This window comes from Cyrtonyx montezumae, unplaced genomic scaffold (assembly GCF_038088225.1).
Source record: "Cyrtonyx montezumae isolate F1298 unplaced genomic scaffold, pur_monq_1.0 scaffold_20, whole genome shotgun sequence".
Lineage (NCBI taxonomy): Eukaryota > Metazoa > Chordata > Aves > Galliformes > Odontophoridae > Cyrtonyx > Cyrtonyx montezumae.
The window spans coordinates 2,111,557-2,132,496 of record NW_027071937.1 but is presented as its reverse complement, the minus strand read 5'-3'; the positions used below and the strand labels follow the sequence as shown (position 1 = coordinate 2,132,496).

Sequence of the window (20,940 nt, the reverse complement as noted above, 5' to 3'; positions counted from 1 at the left end):
GGAGTGCCCTGATGGACACCCTGAGGGATGGATGAGCCAATAGCCACGCCAACAGACACCCCAGTGGGCGCCCTGGCAGCCCTGCTGCAGCATCCCCAAGCATCAGGCTCTGTAGGGTCACAGCTGGTCCCTGAGGACAGCACCAGGCCCCTCTGCATGGCCATGAGAGCACCGCCTCCTCCCGCAGCCCCGCAGCTGAGCCCAGCTCTGGCACAGATCGGAGAGGCGCAGACTTTTCACTCCAAAAATCAACCCCCCCTCCCCCAAAAGAAGTAAGAAAAAAGATGTCTTACCTTGTTCGAGCACAAAAAATGAAACACGTTAGTCTTGCTGCATTAAGTACAGCACAACGACCCCGAGCTCCGGGTCAGGGCATCCAAACCGCCCCCCACCTCCCCCCCAGGGCCGTGACCACGCTTTGCCACCTTCTTCCCTTGTTGCATCTAAGAGCACCGAGCAGCACATGGCCGAGGCACCGCGCCCTTCTGCCCCAGGACATCACTGCCGCATCCCAGAGCCCCCGGCACCGCTCGGGAACGGCTCTGAACCGCGGAGCTGCGGTGATGCCAAACCGAGCATCGGGACACGCGGGGCCCCTCGCTGCCAAACAAGATCATGGTGGGGGGGAGCAGGTGCTGGGAACAAGCAGCAGCGGGAGCACAGCAAGGGCATGTGATGGACAGGACTGGACGGCAGGGGACAGACGGACGCGGGCTCATTGCAGGGCTGTGCACCGAGCACTGCGTGCAACCCCCCACCTTGTTCCTGCCCCTCTGTTTTTTGCTGCTTCCCAGCCTGACAGCTCCCAGCCGTCCTGGTGCTCAGCCCTGCAGCGTGGTGGGGATTGGGGTGGCAGTGCAGGGACGCACACAGAGCCTGGGATGCATGGGATGTGCCATAATGGAGGGGGTGGGGGGGGGGGGGGGGGGGGGGGTTCCTGGGGCGCACAGGTTCTCCTGCACCATGGAAGCACCTTTTCCTGACCCCCCCATGCAGCACTGCTGAACCCGCCACGTGTATTGCCATCATCTTGTCCCCACTGGTACCCCCGGATAATTTTGGGGGGAGGGGATCCAAAGCTCACACCGCAGAAGGGCACCGGTGGGGCGGCTCCCAGCTGTGCCAGAACACATCCCAAGATGGGGAGCACCATCCCTGAGCTCTGTGCAGCCCCAGCAACTGCTGCCAATACACTGCGTGGGGCTTCCATGAGCCACAGCTGGGCTGGGGCTCTGAGGATGGACACGGTTGGTAGGAAAATGCCGACTTTTCACCTTAAGCATGGGCTGGCAAAGCCTGAACCACAGCCCAGCAGGACCACGGCTGCCCCTGGGCTCTCCTGAGCCCCTCTGCGTGAAGCTGTGTGCTGAGCACCGGGTGCTGTGTCCCTTCACCCCAAGGCTCTCCCCAGGGTCTGGGGGTGACTGCAGGGACACGCAGGTCTGCACCCCAAACCAACCCGGGACGAAGCTGCAAACGATGCCCTCCCGCACTGCTTTGCTCAGCAGCAGCAGACAGAAACCCCCTCCTTGAAAAGCTCCTGGCTTTGCAGGCCCAAGTCAACCTGCAGAGCAATGCAAGGAGGTCGCTACCAGTAACAGCTGAGGGATGTGATTTCCTCGCACCAGGTCCAAAGGGTCCCTGCCTTGTTCTCTCCTGACGTCAGGGAGCCCTGCAGCTGCAGTGCAGTGCCTTTTGTTTTCCAGCTCCACCCAACAAAGGAGTGTGAAAGGATCGGAGTATCTAAGGTGAAAACTGGCAAGGGTGTGGATTGGGCTCAGCTGGCATGATCTTGTTGTACGCTGCACGCCGTGAGGCACGTGTGACTCCCAGGGAGTGAGCATTACCTTGCAAATATCCCAGGTTTACCCGATTCATCACATCACTGGCTGTTAAATTTGCTACATCCTCTACAGAACATACACGGAAAGGCACAGACATAAACAGAGAGAGAGAGAGAGGTCAGCAAGCCATGATTCGGCAAATATTAGAGACGAGCTGCTGCACTTCAGCAATAAAGGAGCAAAAGATAAAGGCAAGGAGAGCAGGCAGAGCGAGTGTCCTTCTGACCACCAAGCACACCGATGCCGGCCGTGCCCAGGTGCCCGTGCACATCGTGGCCAGAGCCCCAGAGCTGCAGCAGGCAGCCCGGCTGTAGCATCACTGCAGCACCGACTGCCATCAGCAGAGTGAGACAGAGCAAAGAGAACTGCGTCCCCCAGAATGAGCCACGGAAACTTTTGGGAGGAGGGGAGCAGCGACGAAGAGCTTCATCTCGGTGCTGCATCGCCCGCAGGCAGCAGTGCCAGGCACGCAGCTGGATCCAGCAATGCTGTCCCCACCTTCCCCTCCATGGAGTGGCTGCTGCATGCCCCCAGCACGCCTGCGTGTCCTCTGTTTCCCTGCATTTATCCACGTTTCCTTTTCCCCCACTCTCTGTGGGCATCAAACCCCGGCTGGGCTCGGTGCTCAGGGCCCGGCTGTGGCAATGGAAGGGGCCATGGAGTAGACAGGAGGCAGCACGGGATGGCTCACAGGGCAGAAAGACGAAACGAACCGAGAAAGCCATGGGCAAAGGACTTCACCGTAACCACGGAGTGGGGGTGGGCACACAGACTCCGGCACCGGCGCGGGGCTGTGGACCCCACCAGAAAGGGGCAGGGTCAGCACGAAGCACAGTGACACACACAAGCCGGCCCAGCCCCACGGGATGCTCCTGCATCACAGCACCAGCCCTGCACGGCACCAGGGTTTGGATGAGGTGGCCCCAAACGGAGCCAACCTGTGGCCCTAGGCAGCCTGCTTTAGAGGTTGGCAACCCTGCCCATGGCAAGGGGTTGGAGCTAGATGATCTCTGAGGTCTCTTCCAACCCCAGTTCTTTCACTCTATGATTCGGTGGTTCTGTGCGCTCACGCTGCACTGCGGGCACAGCTCCTGGAGGCACAGAGCCCACTGCAGCCACCCTGGGAGCGATGCACGCTGTGCAGCATCCAGAGACGGCTCCAGCAGCACCTGCAGGGCTCGGGCACGACGGATGCGGATTTACCTGCGGAGCCCACGGGGCCGCCTCGCCGCAGGGAAGCACGACCGCACGTCACTTACCGTACCCGGTGGTGGGCAAGCCCAGGTGCTTCATGCGGTTCTTGACAAGCTCGGACAGCTCCTGCCGCTCGGAGCGGCGGTACAGGCTGAGCCGCTGCTGGCTGATCCACTCGGCTGTCTTGCCGGAGTGCTTGTTGCCCTTCCTGCTCAGCCGGCGTGCCCACTGCATGCTCTTGCGCCGCAGCAGCGGGTGCTCGGACTGGTCGCTGGAGCACGAGTTCCTGTGGTGGCCCGTCTTGATGCCCCAGTGCTCCTTCACATCCTTCGTGTCCTCGCAGTCCTCCACGTTGATGGAGATCTGTGACTGGAAGCCCGGCCGGTGACGGGGACCGCGGGGCCACCTAACGGGAGCTGCTCTGGGACGGGGTCCCACCTCTGAGCCAGTGTCCCCGTGCTGCTAAAGCACCTGGGCAGCAGCCGTGGGACGGGGGCCCTGGAATGCCACCAGCCATGGGGTGCAGAGGGCACCGTGCCTCCGTCAGCACCATTCCACTCCCTCCTGCCCTCACCTTCCTCGCTGACACCTCGCAGCAGTTCTGCTGCTGCACCTCTGCTCTAGGGAGCTCCACTGGTAAGTGCTGATTTATTAACAACGGGGATTAAAGCACCCCGAAGGATGAACGGGGATCGCTTCTAACTAAACATCAGCTTTCGGTGCCCTGCAGCTGCATCCACAAAGCTGAAAACTGAAGGTATTCACAGCAGAGCCCAGATCCTGCTCCCTCTCCCGGTCATTACACCTTCTGGCTGTTTGCTGGTGCTGTGGGGGACATCTCTCCCGAGGAAAACCATCCCTGACACCGCCCCACATGTGCACTGCGGGGTCAGCAGCAGAACGGGGTCTGGATGCAAGCTGTACTCACCTGTGCTCTGATGTCATGGGGCTGCATTTGGGGGAAGAAAACGGGGAAAAAACGGTCAGCCAGGAAACGAGCATCCCTGCTGTGCTGCATCCCCCGGTAACTCAACAGCTGGGCAGTGCTGCGCTGCCTGCCAGCACTGCTGTTTGAGGGCTGAGCGTTTGCACCACGCTCACACAAAGACAGGACCTCCCCCGGGGTGTGGGTCGGGATGGGGATGCCGCAGCCCCTTCCCACACGCACTGCTCCTTGCCTCGGAGGTGGCGAACATGTGCGACTCCGTCCGGTAAATGCCGATGGGGATTTCAGCGCTGGAGGAGCACAGCTTCTGGAAGAGGCGCCCGTAGGTCCGGATCCACAGGTCGTCCTCTGTGATCTTCATCTGGGGAGGAACAGCAACTGCCTCCAGCACCAGAACAGCGTCCAAATGCATCGATGCCAACCCCAGAGCAAGGCCAGCACCACAGACAGGGAGCAGGATGTGCGGGCGTAGCACTGAGGGATACGGCTGAGTGGTGGACGAGGCAGTGCTGGCCAAAAACTGTGCTTGATGACCTTAAGGGTCTCCTCCAACTCTGCAATTCTATACCATTAGGGCTCCAGGCAGTGCTGAGAATGCCCACGTATGATGCGGGGAGCAATGTTCTGCCCCATTCTGCTCCATTTTCCCTCCCTCAGAGGAGCCTTACATCCCCCATGCGTGTGCCCTGCGCCCAGCAGCAGCACCTACCGCGCAGAGGTAGCCAGAACCCGGCGTGGTGTCAAGGCCCAGCAGCAGCCGGGTGATGGTGATCATGTAGTCCTTCACAAACGACTGCGGGAGGGAGGAAAGGTCAACCCGGGTGTGTGAAGGTGGGCAGCTGTGCCCCTGCTGCCTCCCCCACCTGGTAGAGCAGCGTGTCCAGCATGCTGATGCTGAAGACCCTCCCTGCAGCGAAGGGCAGGCGGAACATGAAGGCCAGGTTGGAGCCGTTCTCACGCTCTTTCTGGAAGAGGAAGGACAAACCAAGCAGCCTTGAAGGGAGGGCAGCAGTTGAGAGGCAGGGAAAAAGAGGGTTTCGTGGTGAAAGAGTGTATTTTTCTCTCTCCGTGGAAACGTGGGAGATATCATTGCTTTATTTTGCTACAGGCTGGATGTGGTGCTTCCACGTGCCTCACTGCCTTGAGGATGTTTGCCCTTGTCAGGAGACCTCAGCACAGTGACACTGCTGCAGGCTCAGCACTGAGCCCAGCCATCCCCTGCTCGGAGCATCCCTGCACCCGTTCACTCACTGCCATACTCCCAACAGAGCAGCAGGCAAAGCAGCACAACCTCCAGCCTCCAAGAAACACATAAACACGTAGGAGGAGGCAGACAGCCCCAAAATCACCCACCTACGTATTTTTTTTGCAGCAGGTTATGTTGGATGGATGCACAGTGTAGCGCATGGAGGAGCACAGGACCAGAAAGAACTCGGGTTTATTGACTCCCAGCACTGAATTCTCAGAAAGCAAAGTTTTCTCTTACCTTCTCTAACTTGGAAAGGGCTAAGGAGTAGCTGTCCTTTGCTCTGAACTGCATGAACCTCATGTTGGAGGGATGGGTCAGCTCTGTGATGATGCTGAGGCTGGGAAAGAGCCTGCAATGGGAAGAGAGACGTTGTTTGGCAGCCACCTGGGAAGGGAGAGATCCCTGCATTTAAAGCTTGATGAGCACAAAATGCTCCCCCGTGCCCATCCGAGATCAGAAATAGCAGAACCCAGGTGTCATCCTCGAGAGAGCAGCCAGCCCACGGCAACTATGGCTTCTGGGGCCCACTTGCAGCTGAGGCAGCACCCGGAGAAGGGATGGGATGGGACAGGATGGGAGGGAACAGGATAGAAGGAAACAGGGTGGGTGGGAACAGGATGGGAGGGGACGGCTGGCCCTCCTCACCTGAACATGGTCTGGACGTTGACTATCGTCTTTGCATCTGCCATGTAGTCCTCCTCAGCGCTCATGGTGCTCTCCTTATCCACGACCACCAGGTTGTCGGCGTAGATGATGCCACACTGCAGCAGGCTGTCCAGGCTGGGCAGTTCCCAAAGAGAAGAGCGCAGGGGTCAGCCCTTGGAAACGACACGGGGAAGCAGCACGCTGCGACGCACAGCGCTGCAGCCAGCCCAGCTGCTCCTGGCCACCAGCCCAGCACCAACACCCAACTCCCAGATGGGCTCAGCAAGGTGAGAGGCCAACAGCGGGGTCAGCCACGGCCAGCCCTTGACTCCCCATGGCAGGGGAAGGTTGTGGGGCTGCAGATTGGGGTGAATGCAACATGTCTAGACAACACTAGAATTAACAACAGCCACGGACGGGAACACCTACTTGTCAATGGTGCCTTCCATGTAGTAAACCATGGGGAAACAACAGATGGCTTCCAGAAAGTGGTGCTCTGGTCTGCAAGAAGAGCAACAGAAAGCAACACAGTTCGGACACCCACCAAGCAAGGTGATGCTGCAGCCCCTTCCCCACGCAGTGTGTGACGCCCATGGTAACACAGGGAAGGGCTTGGTGCAAGAGGAAACATTGAGGAGAAGTACTTGCTTGTTGTCCAGAAGCAACACAATTGGGTTCAGCTCTTTGCGAGACCGATAGTAGGCACGCAGCGGGACGATGAAGTTATACAGCCCGTTGCCCGCCGTCTCCGCCGACACGATGATCAACTTGTTCTTAAAGCCGTAGGCCTTGGCGTCTTCAAAGCTGTTGTGCTTGCAGCCCTGCAGGAGGGAGGCAGCTGGGACCTGTGGCAGGGCCCCATCCCCCCAGCACGGCCCTGGGCAGCGTGCTGCTCACCTTGTCCAGCCGCAGGCAGCAGAACGGGGCTTTCTCAGGCAAGAGATGGCATAGGGTTGGCGAGCTGCCGATGTAAGGGGAGTTGGGTGGGTAGCCCTTCACGTACCTGCAGCAGAGAGAAATCCCAGAGCTGTGAGGACACGGGGAGAGCCATCTGCAACAGCCCCATCACCTGCAAGGGGTCGTGTCTCCTCAGTGACCAAACCCGTGCAACTCACTCCAGCACCGCGGAGCCCTCCTCATCTGACTGTGTCATCTCATCCTCCGACTGGTCGCTGAGCAGGTCGCAGGGCAGCAGGGACGAGGAGTCAGCCAGCTCGAGCACGGGTGCGATGCTGGGCCGGCGGTTGCCGGAGCCGTTCTCTGCCGGCAGCGCCAGCTTGCTGCTGTTGGTGGGGCGGCACTCAGTGTTCTGCAGGTCCATGGCCACTGTACCTGGACGCGGTGGGGGGGGGGGGAAGCACAGCGCTCTATAAGGAGGGGAAGGGAGCAGGGCTGGCAGAGCGTGGCACTGCTGAGCTCCGGCTGGGACCCCATCCAACAGCACCTTCTAAAATCCAAACATATTTACAGAGTGTTGACCATTGAGTTTTTGCTCCCAGTTGGAAACCCAAGCTGAAGCTCTCATCTGAATCTTCACCCGTTATTTTTGCACAGCTATGAAAGCTGTGAGCTCCACAGTGAGCAAAGCACGGGAGCTGGGTGCATTCCTGCAGCCGTGGAGCTGCACCTGCTGAACCTGCTCACACCATTTCTCTTCTTGTCCTGCTTTTTGCAAAAGGTCCCTCTGTGAGCAAGCCACGTGACGAGAACATTGATGAGCTCTACTCAGCAAAGTGCTCTGTGGCTTGCTGTGGGATAATCATGCAAATTGGCGCTCGTGAATATACATGCATAAATTATTTGCCTAAAATACAATCTGCCATCGCAGCACAGCCTCCCCAGACAACCCCAGAACTTGGTCTCCCCAGATGCAGGCTGGAAGTAATGACTCATGGCATTTTTCATTTCAGAAAATGCACCGCTCGCTGCAGAGCAGATCACGCTGCTCGTCAGGTTGGGAATCATAAACATGATTTAAGATGCAGCCAACAGCATTTATCCTTTCAGACAGGGCTTGAGGGATTTCTGCAGACAAATATCGTTCATGATAGCGGACATCACGAGCTCTAATGACGGTGTTTGGGATTGCTGAGAGCAGCCAGGACGCGAGGAGCAGGGATGCAGGTGTGATTGGTGCAGGAGCCCCCTGGACTCACCCATGCTGGCGATGATGCTGTGCACGGGCAGGCGGGAGGGGCCATCGTAGCTCCCCCTGCCTGCAAAGCCCTTCTTCTTCTGCTTCTCCTCCTGCTTGAAGATGAAGGCGGAGTTCTCCTCCTTGGTGATGTTGATGTAGAAGCAGGTGTCGGACGCGGCCATGATGTGCCGCGGGCCGGGGTTCAGCAGGATGCTCTTGTTCTCCTCCCTGCGGATGCCGATCAGGCAGACTCCGTACCTGTGGTGGGAGCACAGTGCAGGAGTTGGAGCAAAGCCTCCCTCAGCTCTCCTCCCTGCACGAGGTTCTCCAAGTGCTGGCCCCAGCCCCGTGCCCCCGGCCCTCACTTTTTGTGTGCGTGGAAGGCGGCGTAGGTGAAGCTCTTCCCCTCGTATTCCATGAAGAACTTGCTGTCACCCATGCGGATGTGGTAGACCTCATTGCCTGAGCAGCGCCCGTACATCCTCTGCCACTGCTCTGGGGACTCCTGGCCCTCCCTGCAATGACAGCAGCGTGCGGGGATGGGGCTGCAGCCAGCGTGGCCCCGCAGAACACTCAGGGTGCTGTGAGATGAGCTGTCGGTGCAGCAGGTGGGGGCTGAGCTCCTTCGGATTTCTGATTCTAATTGCATTTGTATTTAATGAGGGCTCCCGGTGGAGCTGCGGAGGCAGAGTTGAGAGCCAATGTTGGCAAACAGCTCCGAGCACTCAGCGAGACGCGCTCTGGGATAGTTTTGTAACCCTCTGATTTCGTGTTACCCAAAATTCAGTAATTTCTGGCTTCGCCAAGGTGCAAAAAGCCCACTCCAGCACTGCACTGAGCTGCTCCCAGCTGTGCTCCATGTAAACCCACAGCCCTGCAGGCTCTGGCTCTGCACAGCCTGCGCATTCTGCTTTCTGCCCACAGGATCCGCTCAGTAAAAATGAGAAGCAGTACTGCTGCCCTCCAGCAAGGCCAACTGCACAAACCCACCCGGGGACACTGCAGTGCTCCCGACCCTGCTTAGCAGGAGAAGACCCAGGGCTCTAATTGGGGATGGGCATTCTATGGGGACAGGGCCCCCAGGAGAATGGCTGTGCTCCCCAGCACTCACTGCCCACGGGAGGTATGCACCAGCAGCGTGATGAGCGTGGAGGTGGCAGGGCAGACACAGTTGAGAGCCAGCATGGCATACTTGCACTCCTCTTCACAGACGACGTGATCTGCATGGAAACAGAGCAGCTGTTGTGGTGCCTCATGCCTCTGCTTGCATCGCCTGGGGATTTTGGGATGGCCAACCCAAGCAGCACGCAATGCCCCCAGATCACCAGCAGTGGTGGCCCTGAAGATGGGATGAGATGGGATGGGGACCCACCCCTCCCTCACAGAGCCCCAGAAGCACCCCTTGGTACTTTTGGTACCCAGGGCCAGGTGGAGAGGGGAGCCCTGGGGACTCACCAGCAAACTTGACGTGAAACTTGTTTTCTGGCTTTAGGATCTGCACATAGAGAGGGCAGTTTGGGGCAAAATCTTTCACAGCCCAGGCTCTCAGGATGGTCTGGTGGTCCTAACAAAAGAGGAAAGCACGCGCTGCCTTCTGAGAGCTCATTTCCCCCAACACTTCCATGCCTGGGAGGAGCTGCTCACCGCCGCTGTACGGTCCACCTCATTCCGGCTGCTGAGAATGAAGCAGGCTTCCCCATTGTCCATCCTAAAAGCAGAGAGCAGCGCCCATGCTACACCCAGCTCCCAGAGGGGACAGGGTGGCCATCGTCACCCTTCCAGTGACAGCAATGAGGACACGCACAGCACAGTGGGGTGGCTGCAGGAAGACCCTCCCCATGTCCGCCTGCCACCCCCACCCCAATGCTCACTTGGCTCTCATGAGGTCCTGGTCCTTCAGCGCGGAGCCCTGCAGGTAGATCACCCGCTGCGACCACAGAGGGATCTGCAGCACCCGCCGCACCTGGATGTCCATCTCCGTGGGGCAGAGGATCACCACGTAGTAGTCCTGGAAGAGAGAGGCTCGTGTCACTCGGCAGGCAGGCAGCCCCATGGGCATCCTTACGGGTAGAGAAATCCATCGAGGTTCTTGCCACATCCTGGACACAAAAATGGGGTGGGTCAAGCAGGTGGTGCGACGCAGCCATGCCCAGCAAGGACAGGCATTGAAGGACGAGTGTTGAGGGTCAAGTTTTGAAGGAGCATGCATGGACATGCAGCTGGCCCTCACCTGCAGGCGTGGGTGGGCGTAGAACTCATTGAGGAAGTCCATGAGGAGGTCGATCTTGAGCGAGCTGACGCACAGCACCACGTGCTTCTCCGTCTGGGCGCGGTGCCGGCTGTAGTTGCCCCCCGACTTCTGCCGCTCCATCCACAGGTAGACGAGTTCCTCAAACTGCAAGCAGAAAGCACAGCTGGTGTCCCAGCACTGAGGAACTCCCCCAGTGCCATCACTGGGTGCCAGATAAATGGGCACAACGCTGTGCCCAGCACAGGCTCTGCCTCCTCCCATGGCCACGCTCTCACCTGCAGCGGCAGCACGACCAGCGCGACGCAGATCATGATGACAACGAGGAGCTGGGAAGGCCAGATCTTCGGTGTCACATCCCCATAGCCCACGGTGGAAAAGGTGACGATGCAGAAGTAAAAGGACTTGAAGAGGGAAAGCTTCTCCCCTGCTCTTTCCAAATGTTGGATGCCGCAGGTGCTGCGGGGAGAAGCAAAGGGACACATGAGTTTTCACAGCTCCAAAGCCATTATGCCAAGCATGAGTGCCTAAGCAATGCGTCTAGAGCTGCAGCAGGCGGGAGGTGCTGGGGTGAGGAGCCCTGCCGAGCCCAGAAATTGCATTCACCACTCATCTGAGAAGATTGCCTTTATTGACAAAGGCTCGTGAGCCCAAAAGCTTAATTTCCTGTCCTCTTGGTGATTTACTTGGTATTTATTTGCACCAAAGTCTGACCAATCAGAAAAACCGCTTCAGAGCTCAGTGCGAAGCAGGGCTGCACTCTGGAAGATGCTGTTCTCAATGCATGGGGTGAAGGGCCATTAATTAAATGGCAGGGGACCTGTGAACCTCTTAATGAAGCTGTTGGGATGTGTGGTGGCAGAGAGGCGGTCGGGTGGCACAAGGTGCAGCACTCACCCCGTGAAGACGAGACACAGGAGGGTGCAGATGAGGATGAGCACCTGGTTGAACATGGCAGACTGGGTCCGCTGGATGGCACGGTGCAGGTCGTTCTGGGGGAGGACAGGGGCTCCATGAGGGGGGCTGTGCCTGACCCACAGCCTGGCCGAGCTCCAGCCCCACAGGCTTCATCGCAGTGCCTGACACACTGCTGGCAATCTGCTCCCCGGGGGCTGGGACTTCACTCCCTGCCAGGGCTCAGGCACGCTTTGTTGGTGGAGGACATGGTATGCCCATGGGGACACGTCTGGTCACTTACTATCATGTTCTCCAGGGCGTACTTGGCGAGCCAGCAGTTCAGAAAGACAGGGATGAACAAATTCCGCAGAGGAGGCCAAAATATCTACGAAAGAAAGAGTTGCCCACGGGCTGACTTGCAAAGGACTCAGACCAACAAGAACCACTTGGCCAGATATCTGGTGGTTCTCTTTATTTCACCACTGCAGCACTGTATTAAACTTAAAGCTGCTTCAAAATGCCATCGGGGAACACGCACCGTGATAATGAAGGGCACCGTGTTGATCATCTCAAGGATGAAAGAGATGCGGAAAATCTGTTCCCAGATGTTCCCCTGAAAATTTAGAAGTAAGAATAATTAATTAAAAGACTTGAAAGTGTGCCAAAGGCCAATTACATGCCCCCGGTGCCCCAGCCCTGCGATGCGGGGAAGGATGTGGTGCAGCCAGAGTGATGCTGCACTTTGCTGATGGGATGAGGTGCCGGCAGCAAAACTTCCCAAATCGTTCCCCCCCCCCCCGGCACCTCGGTCAGTGGGGGTGATGAAACTGGGGATGGCAATGCCCAGTGCAAGGACTGAGGGCAGCAATGGGCACAGACCCCTGTTCTGCCCCAGGTGCTCAGGGCGGGGGAGCGCACCTTGTAGCTGAGATAGATGAGCAGCATGGTCTCCAGAAAGCTGATCAGGGCGATGCTGACCTGTGGGCACAGATGGGGAGAGCTGCTCAGGGCTCTGCAGCAGCACCTGTGACTGTTGTACACTGAAGCCTCGACTGGATTCCCTGCACCCATCTTTCCCTGCCCCAGGAACTGCTGTTCAGCCCCACGCTCACCTGGACAGCCCACAGTGGCAGCTTTCTGTCCACCCAGAAGATGTGTGACCTGCAAAGAATGTCCCATGAGGATCCAAACCACAGAAGCTCCTTTTCCTTCCTGCTGACCGCCAGCCTGAGGCCACCTCTGATGTCCTCCCCATGGCAGAATTACTGCTGGCACTGCCCCATGCAGAGCCTGAAGCCAGCTCTGACCATCCCCAGTGCTCACAGAGGTGGATGGGAGCCCCAGAACGATTGCTGGGGCTGGGAAGGTCTCCTTTTGGCTCATCCCACATCTCAAGGGGCAATGATGTGGTACTCGAACCATGCACAAGTGGATATATGTCCCCAGAGGTACCAACAGGGCACCAGTCCAGCTCCCATCCCACCCAGCAGCCCCCACTGAAGGCTCCATGCCCATCACCCCATCCCCACCACCCCGAGCAGAGCTGGGCCCCACACTGAGCTTCCCACCGCTCACCAGTTGATCTTGGTGGACTGATTGAAGAGTGTGTAGTTCTGCTTCTCACATTCCCAGCTGGGCAACAGACACACAGACCAGGGGAGAGCAGTCAGCGGGATGGCAGGGGGACAGAGGGGTGGATGAGGGGTGTGAGTTTGGCTCCCCAGCTCATGGGAAACTGTCTCCCATGGTGCTAGGAGAGGCCCTAGCACAACATCCCATAGGTTTGGACTTGCAGGTCCCCACATCCCTGTGCTTTCTGGAGGATCTTAACCCTCCACCAGCAGCTCGCACTCAGCTGTTTGGGAAATGCTTTGGGGCAACGGATCTGCCACTTTTACAAAGAGAAAATTAAACTGCTAATTCTCACGGCAAGTCCTGACCCTTTGAAAAAAACATCTGTATGTGCAATAAGCAAAGCAAGGACACAGTAAAAATAGGCTTACACCAAAACCCAGAGCAAAGCTGCTGCGTGTGATCGTCTGTCACCTCAGGGATCTAAATGGCAAAATGTGTTTCCCTCCCAAATACTTGAATGGGATTTAGCTGAAGTGTTTTCAAGGGCACTAGGACAGCACTCATCGGGCACTGTGCTGAAGGCGGAGGTCACACCTGGCCATGCAGCCCAGGTGGGACACGGCCCCACAGCCCTTGGGAGCTCACCCACAGCCCTCAGGATGGCACTCCTTCAGACGTCCCTGTCACCTCTCTTACAAATCAGAGGTCACATTTAAAAAAGACCACAGCCCTGAATTTCTCCACAGCCGTTGCCCCACGCATCGTGCAAAGTCCACGAGCAGTGACAATTATCACTAGACCAACTGCTGGCGTGGAAAAGGAGAAGGTGGAGTGACAAAAACCTCCCACTGTGCTGCGAAGGTGTCTGTGTACCCCACAGTGTGAGTGTCCTGGGCTCCAAGGTGGGGTGGTGGCACTCACCAGCCGATGCCCTCCTCGGGGTTGTCGAGCAGCACACGCACGATGTAGAGCAGGCAGGTGAGCAGCTTCAGGGAGAAGTTGAACAGCCGGATCCTCAGACCTGCAGCAGGCAGTGCAGGCATGGCCCCACAGGTACAGAGGAGAGGGGACACCTCTGTAGGGTTCCACATAGGGGCACCCCCCGCACAGCCATCCCCGGAGCATGCATGCTTCACCCAGGACCCCACATCCCGTTCCCTCTCATCCTTAGCAGCCCTAGCACGGGCTGAGTGGGGGGGCTGCCTCCTCCCCAGCATTGCATTATTACTCAAATTCCAAGTGAGAAATTCATCACATTTCCATTAAGGAGTTCCCTGCGGGCACTCCGCTGTGCCATGCTCCCATTGGCTAACAAGGCAATGGGATGCAGGGGGAGGAATGAATGACACTTCTGAGTGGGCTCCCCCCGCACAGCTAATGGGAAAACAGCTCCCAGCAATGCTGGGCAGAGGGTGGCTGACCTGCAGGGCCAAAGGCAAAGCAAGGGCTGAGGGCTCTGCATGGGGACAGGGCACGGGGATTGGCACATCCTGGGGACAGCCGGGGACAATTGCCAGCAGATGGCAATGGCTCCTTGCCCCCAGCGCCGCGTGGGCAGCGAGCACTCACTCGATCTCTGGTTTTTGATGAAGAAGAGCTTCAGGCGCTCCTTGAAGGTGTTCTCATTGACATAGAACTCCACCTGCACCCTGTGGGGAAAGCACCCGTGGGGACGGTGAGCGCGGGACGTGGACAGGAGCCAGCAGTGCCCAGCCCGGCCCACACCGCAGCGATGCTGAGCAGCCAAGCTGCTAAAAACCAGATCTGATCTAAAAGGAGGAAAATTCCCCATGTTGCTAAGATACTGCGTTGGCCATTCCAGAAGCAGCCAGGAGCTGCCAGCCCTGAGCTTCACCCCATGCCCGGAGCCGCTGCAGTCAGTGGCAGTGGGACGGTGAGTGCCACCTGGCACTCCTCCCAGCGTAGGTCTGAGCTGGGGGGGACAACCACTCACCTTGGCCCCAAGCAGGACGTCTCCCCACTGCTGCATCTCACATGCCCACAAAGTTGGGATCAGTCTATCATTGGCAGAGGCAAGGCTAAGAACCACACCACTGCCTGCAGCCCGGCGGGGATCGCTCACTGATTTATGTTCTCTTCAAGACAGAGTCTGCTCTGACTGCTACAGACAATAGCAGAGTCAAGTGCAAGGATTCAGCCCTTTCTCCTATTCCACTGTAGCTGCTAAGTCCTGTCAACGCTGTTCTCATTACTATTTCCCTTAACTGCTGACACAGCCATCGAGACCTCCTCCTCAGCCAGGACCAGGCACACACCACATCCCCCCCGCAGGGTTTCCCCCGACGTGGCACTGCCTGCATCCAGACACGCTCCGAGCTGTGATTGATGGGGTGGCAGCTGCTGCACTCACACAGAGGAGCCGTAAACAAAGCTCGGGGGTTGCTCAGAGGACCCCCCTTCAGCCCCCACCCCGCAGTGCTGGTGTTTGGCAGCCAGCATGCATCCCATCGGGAGCTGCTTGTCAGGTTGCAAAGCTGAGTTTGCACTTTGCAAAGCCTCTCCTGTACCAAAGGGAAATGTGCGGAGAGGAAACCACCGCCTCGGGCTAGATAGCTGGGATAACGGTTTTTATATGAGATTTAAAGGTTTTAGTTAGCAAGCACATCCCTCCGGCCTCAGGGTGGCTGTGAGCAGAGCCAAGCCTGGGTTGGGAACCCAGGAGCCCCCACACATCCCCTTGGAGCGGGGGACAGCAGCAGCGTGAGTCTGTCAGTATGGCACCACCTGAGGGCTATGGAAACATACAGTGATGGATAGAAAGGAATGTTGGTGACAGAGCTCTCCTCCGGGGACACGTCGACCATACACTCAGCAGTTAGAGTGGCAACGGGGAGAAGAAACACGTGGAAATCAGCCGGAATAGGGCTTGGGGAGAAGCTGCAGGAGGGACAGGGCAGGAGCAGCACCTCCTTGCACAGCATTGGCCAAATCCCATAGCATAGGAATGCTCATTTACCACCAGCAGCTGTCAGAATACACAAAACAAACCCTTCCCCCTTCCCAGCCAGGAGATCTGCCCACCTCCAGCACATCCCTGTCAAGCATTTAACTGAAACTGCAACTCAGCATGCCCACAGAGAGCCCTGGCTGTGTCCCTGCTGCCCCTGAGCCCCACCACCCCCAGCCCAGGGCACCTCCCCCCCAGGGCAGTTGTGCCCTCAGCCCAGCTGCCCTGATACACATAGAGCTATGGGTTTAGTCCCAAACCTTTGCTTGGAAATGTAATTCCTGCTGTTATGTACTCCATAATGCCTGAGCAATTCCATTTGCTTTACTCGGCAATTTATTGTGCTTTGTTAATCTAAGACTAGAGGCAATTTGTTCTAAGATGATGAGCTCTCCACCCCAAAAAAAAAAGACACATTAATTTGTTCCAAAAAGTGCAGAGATCTACCCAAGCTCAGCCCCACTCTGCAGCACAAACACCACTCCCAGAGAGGCTCACGTGCCCAGGATGCTTTGGCCTTATTTCATACGGACTGAAATATTTCACCACGAGAAATGTATCACCAAATAAACGTAGCATTGGAAAGAGAGGAAAACCCATTGGCAGCTCTCTGCACCTCCAATCCCTGCGCTCCCACTGCAGTTGGCCAGGAAACAGTGCTCTCATCCTGGGAAATGTCTCATTCCATCTCCCCCAGCGGGAAGCGGGATGCAAGTGAGACAGAGAGCTTCAGAAAGAATGGAGACATCTCTGCAGCCCACTGCCAGCACTGCCCTGGGGCGGGGTCTGGAGATGGCCATGGTGCTGGCAGCTGGGAGCAGGGGACAGATGGACAGGGACGGGAAGGGGAGCGGGTGTGGGTCTGTGCACACACTGTGGCACATCCACAGAACTGAGCGCCTGTCAGAGCAAAAAGGATGGTGTGTGCTGCCCCTGAGCCCCACCAGCAGTAATTGGAGAATAGCTGGGAGGAGGAGGAAGGGGAGGAAGAGGAGGAGGAAGGGGGCTCTGTGTCACAACAACACCCGCGTGGTTCAGCCCTGGCAGCAAAACTCCATCGGATCTGAAATGAGCACATGGGGTGCTCATCCTCCGGCTGCAATCGGTCTGCACCGCCCCACGGCCACACCGCTGCTCTCAGTAATGAAAAAGGTGAAAATCCAGGAGGAGGAGAAGCAATAGAACGACATGCTGCGTTCGGTTTGCCTTCTTTGTTTTGCAACATTGGAGATTGACACTCAGGAATCGGCTCTGATAATTGCTTCTGCTGACGAGTCCGGATTGTTTAATTAGAGCCTGCGCACGGAGCTCAGCGCTGATGGGCAATCACCAATTAGCTGCAAGGACCTGGCTCCTTCCCCACGGAGCCAAGCACGGGTTCACTCCCCATGCTGGGAACCACTCCCGGCACCGCATGCACACATGCACAGCACTTACTGCGAGAAGGAGGAATCCACGCTGAAATCCTCTGCGTGGGGCCTACGGGTGAGAGCATCACAGGAGGTGAGGGCGGTGTGGGACAGCGTGGGGACCAGCAGGGCTGGCACCGAGCCCCGGGGACCCGTGCTGCCACAGTGACATCCCCTCCTTGGGCACCCAGAGATGCTTTGTGGTGCCCCTCCTGAGGGCTCAGCTCCACACAAGCGTGTTTCTTTCTGCTGTTGGGGATTTTCTCTATGCTTTTTGGGGGGTTTTTCTTTGATGAGCCTCACAGGCTGCTCCGACTCGAATTCGATTTCACACTTTCTGCCAAGAAATTACGTCCTGCAAGGTGCTGCTCGGGGTGCTCCTAGGAACCACGTGCACCTTTGGAGAGCTCATTCTGTACTCACGACTGATGGCCATAAAAATGCAAATGATAAAAACAGAAGGAAGGATGAGGGTACGAGGGGTGTCAATGTTATGGGAGGCGGTGGGATGCAGAGGGAAGGCTCTGGGGCAGCCCCAGCCCACCCCAGCACTGCATGTCTTCACGCTGGCATCTCCTGGTGCTCCCTGGTCTCAGTGCCAGCACGGGCACAGAGGAGTCTGAAAGATTTCAAACCATATAACAGCAATATATTCCCATTTCAATTGAAACCCAACTCCAACAGAAAGCTAACTCATCCCCCATCCCCCCAGCGATCAGAGCAGCTTCCCTGTGGCTCCATTTGCTGCCAGCCAACCCCAATCCCTGCAGAAAATGGGATTAACCCCAGCAGCGGGCACTGCCCAAGGCCCCTGCTTGCACTTGGCTTTTCACAGGAACCATCCGTGCCTCATGGACACATTATGAGCAAGAAACAGCGAATGATTTGGTTTTCTCCTAATTCACAGCAGCTGGTGGCTGGAGGTGAGAGGATGGAGTGAACAGAGCTCCTGCAGACACAGCCCTGCACACCAGCTGCCATGGGGCCCTGCACTGCATGGTCCCCTGTGCTCTGCTCGCCATGCAGCTGTGGGGGATGGGGCTGCAGCCCCAAAAGACCCCGCAATGAGAGCGCTGGGGGATGGGCAGCCCCGGTGTTCCCAGCTCCTCCAGTTTGCTGCCACTGAAGAAAACTAAAATCCACTTCAATTCTTGACTGGGAAAGGGTTGTTTTCAAGACACCAACAAGTTTTTAAAGTTGGTGGGTTCCATTCACTACACAAGGGCATGTGTCCTGCAGGGGGAAGGATGAGTAAGGGAACCCACAGACACAGCACCGCTTCTGCAGGCACAGAGCTGGGCAGGAGGAAGGGATGTGCCCTGTGGGTGAGGGCTTAGAGGGGCCATCCTGGGATGTGATAAAGGGAGCAGCCAGGCTGCTGACTTCCTGCAGTGCAGAGCAGCAAAGACACTGAGCAAGGAGAAGCACAGAAAAGAAAAGAAACTTCACAACTGCAGACAGCTCTGACATCTGCAAGCTGCAGCCCCTGACAAAGGGTAGGGCTTTCTTCTAAGGGGAAGACACAATGGCAGGTTTATTATTAGAACAAAAGGCAACTAATGAGGCTTGCTTATGTACAAGAGTACATACCTGCCCACCCACGCTGCACTGCACAGCCCCCTCCACCCAACTCAGGCTGCACACCCCAACCGTGCCCCTATCTGCTGCCTCTCTCTGCTGTTCTGTCTTTTTCTGGGAGGCATTTTGGTCAGTTAAGGGGTTAAAATTCACTTCTGGCTGTGTGCTTCCTGTTCAGTTGAAGCAAACAATCTCTGCCTCAACTGGGGGGGCCCTGGAACCACCAGGGCACACTCAGCACTGCACTTTGGGGTGCTCAGTCACTGCCCACCAGGCTGGAGTACCTGGGGCTGGAGGAGGCCCCGATCCCAGTGGGTCTGTGCTCATGGGGAGGGCATGGGGCACAGCAGAGGGGCAGAGCTCACCAGGAGGGGCGGCTGCTGGGGAAGGCTCTCCAAAGCGGCGCACATCCGCGAAGACAAGAGCTGCACCACGGTTCTTACCATATTGACAGTGAGAAACTCATCCACAAAAATAGCCTGATGTGAGAAGGACAGATGGGAGGAGACAAAAAAGGAAAGTAAAGAGGGGGAGAAAGAGCATCAAAGAGGGAGAAGCGAGCGGCACAGGCAGTGTCTGGCCAACGGCGCGTGCAGGAGAGGATGGGGCAGCCCCACTCCTCACAGTGTGCTCAGAGCCGAGGGATGGGGACCTGAGGGAGGGGTTGGGGTTTGGAAACGGTGCAGTGCCACACACGCAGCCCATTAGGCCGTGTGCACTGCCTGTCCTTACCTTGCAGGAGTGCATGGCTCACGTATCAACTCCCTCCATGGGAGCGATGCTGAAGCCCCACACACCACCGGGCTGAGATGGGGGTGAAGGACTGAAAATAAGCAGGGCTAAAACACAGGAGCACGTTTGGAGCGTGGGCTCCTGATGCTTGGCACCTGCAGCTCAGCACCGATGTAGGGCATGGAGCGGGAGGGGGCAGCTCCCTGCTGAGCAGGGGGGGTCTGCAGGGTAGGGAATGCATGCACGGGATCAAAACCTGAGCAAACCCTGCAGGAGGGAACCTGGTGACATGGGGTGCCCTGCTCCCAGCGCGGACAAAAGTCCCCACTGCACCTCTGTAGAGTAAATCCCTCCCTATCTCCTAAGTAAAGCCCTGGGGAATGAGCTGGGAATCTTTTCAGGCCATCTTCATTACAGCTGGCAGCAGCACAGCCTGCAGCACCGCAGCTCTGTGCTGCACGAAGGAAATGTGCAAAAACATTGCTCTCGGCTCATTGACCCCATCCCAGTGAGTTCAGTGTTCAGCTGCAGGTAGAACATGCACCTGGGATTGCCACGGAGACCAACCCTGAGCAACCCAAACACAGCAACCCCAACAGTGGCTCCAGCGGTGCCAGGGCTCAGAGCAGACTGTGAGTCTGAGCATCAGGCTGCAAGCACACATCCAAATATTTGCCCTCATAGTGATGAAGCTCTGCAAGAGGCATGCAGAGAGGTGGGGAAAGCTCCACCACGGGAGATTCTCAAAGCTTAGGGGGACTGACCCCAGTCAACCTGACCTAACCTCACCTAACTTCAAAGTTCATCCTGCTCTGAGAAAGAGGCTCCTCCAGCCATCCCTTCCAACCTTAACAAGTTCACAACTCCGGTGTTCTCCACCAAACCATCTCAGCACTCTGAGGTTTCACATGGCAGCACTCCTGGACCTGCAGCCCCAATTCCTGCTCCTGCAGCTCCCAAAGCAGTGGGAGAGCAGCTCGCCCTGGGTCAGACCACAGATCCATTGAAGGATCTGGTTCCCATTGCTCAGGGCTGGCTGTACCCCTCCAGTTTGTAGGGAGTGATCCCAGGCTCTGGGAAGGACAGGCTGTGCTGCCAGCCTTGCCCCCAGCCCTCCTTCACCCCAGAATCTTCAAACCCAGATCCATTACGGGGATGTTTGCTGTCCCTTAAGAATATCAGTTTGCCTCCAGACACAGATTGGCCAGAAACTCCCCTGCTTCCTAGCTAAGCTGCATAAACAGGACACGATTATCTTGTAAAAATGTTTTTGGGAGGGTTTTGTTTTGTTTTTTAGGTTTTGCTTTTTTTTTTTTTTTTTAACTAAGAACACAACAGAACATCCACACGTCCGGTGAGAGACCAACAGCCCCTGAAGTGAGATCTGAGCACAGATATTTACACGTCCACACTGCCAGCAGCTTCCTCTCAAACATAGCCCTCACCCTGCACCACTGCAGTGCTCCACGGAGAGCTCAGCTCAGAAATCGACTTTGCTGTGATTTGTACCACTTCAAC

General features: G+C 57.2%; 1 protein-coding gene across 2 annotated transcripts in view; it reads right to left on the bottom strand.

The window, feature by feature from the left end:
- KCNT1 (potassium sodium-activated channel subfamily T member 1) overlaps nucleotides 1-20,940 on the bottom strand; it is a 50,491-nt gene that overhangs the window by 738 nt on the left and 28,813 nt on the right. The window contains exons 3-30 of one of the 2 annotated variants that reach the window (XM_065737378.1): nucleotides 14,305-14,384; nucleotides 13,657-13,756; nucleotides 12,736-12,792; nucleotides 12,273-12,321; nucleotides 12,079-12,138; nucleotides 11,699-11,773; nucleotides 11,462-11,545; nucleotides 11,161-11,255; nucleotides 10,542-10,722; nucleotides 10,246-10,410; nucleotides 9,887-10,023; nucleotides 9,660-9,723; nucleotides 9,471-9,579; nucleotides 9,127-9,235; nucleotides 8,381-8,530; nucleotides 8,035-8,273; nucleotides 6,994-7,210; nucleotides 6,776-6,881; nucleotides 6,527-6,699; nucleotides 6,308-6,379; nucleotides 5,879-6,013; nucleotides 5,471-5,582; nucleotides 4,848-4,949; nucleotides 4,694-4,777; nucleotides 4,217-4,345; nucleotides 3,967-3,987; nucleotides 3,104-3,407; nucleotides 1,848-1,910 (exon numbers count right to left, since the gene is read on the bottom strand). In XM_065737378.1, the coding sequence (XP_065593450.1) occupies nucleotides 1,848-1,910; nucleotides 3,104-3,407; nucleotides 3,967-3,987; nucleotides 4,217-4,345; nucleotides 4,694-4,777; nucleotides 4,848-4,949; nucleotides 5,471-5,582; nucleotides 5,879-6,013; nucleotides 6,308-6,379; nucleotides 6,527-6,699; nucleotides 6,776-6,881; nucleotides 6,994-7,210; nucleotides 8,035-8,273; nucleotides 8,381-8,530; nucleotides 9,127-9,235; nucleotides 9,471-9,579; nucleotides 9,660-9,723; nucleotides 9,887-10,023; nucleotides 10,246-10,410; nucleotides 10,542-10,722; nucleotides 11,161-11,255; nucleotides 11,462-11,545; nucleotides 11,699-11,773; nucleotides 12,079-12,138; nucleotides 12,273-12,321; nucleotides 12,736-12,792; nucleotides 13,657-13,756; nucleotides 14,305-14,384 (3,272 nt within the window). Of the gene's footprint in view, nucleotides 1-1,847; nucleotides 1,911-3,103; nucleotides 3,408-3,966; nucleotides 3,988-4,216; nucleotides 4,346-4,693; nucleotides 4,778-4,847; nucleotides 4,950-5,470; nucleotides 5,583-5,878; nucleotides 6,014-6,307; nucleotides 6,380-6,526; nucleotides 6,700-6,775; nucleotides 6,882-6,993; nucleotides 7,211-8,034; nucleotides 8,274-8,380; nucleotides 8,531-9,126; nucleotides 9,236-9,470; nucleotides 9,580-9,659; nucleotides 9,724-9,886; nucleotides 10,024-10,245; nucleotides 10,411-10,541; nucleotides 10,723-11,160; nucleotides 11,256-11,461; nucleotides 11,546-11,698; nucleotides 11,774-12,078; nucleotides 12,139-12,272; nucleotides 12,322-12,735; nucleotides 12,793-13,656; nucleotides 13,757-14,304; nucleotides 14,385-17,140; nucleotides 17,183-20,940 lie in introns of both variants that reach the window. The other variant, XM_065737380.1, reaches the window with a different exon arrangement.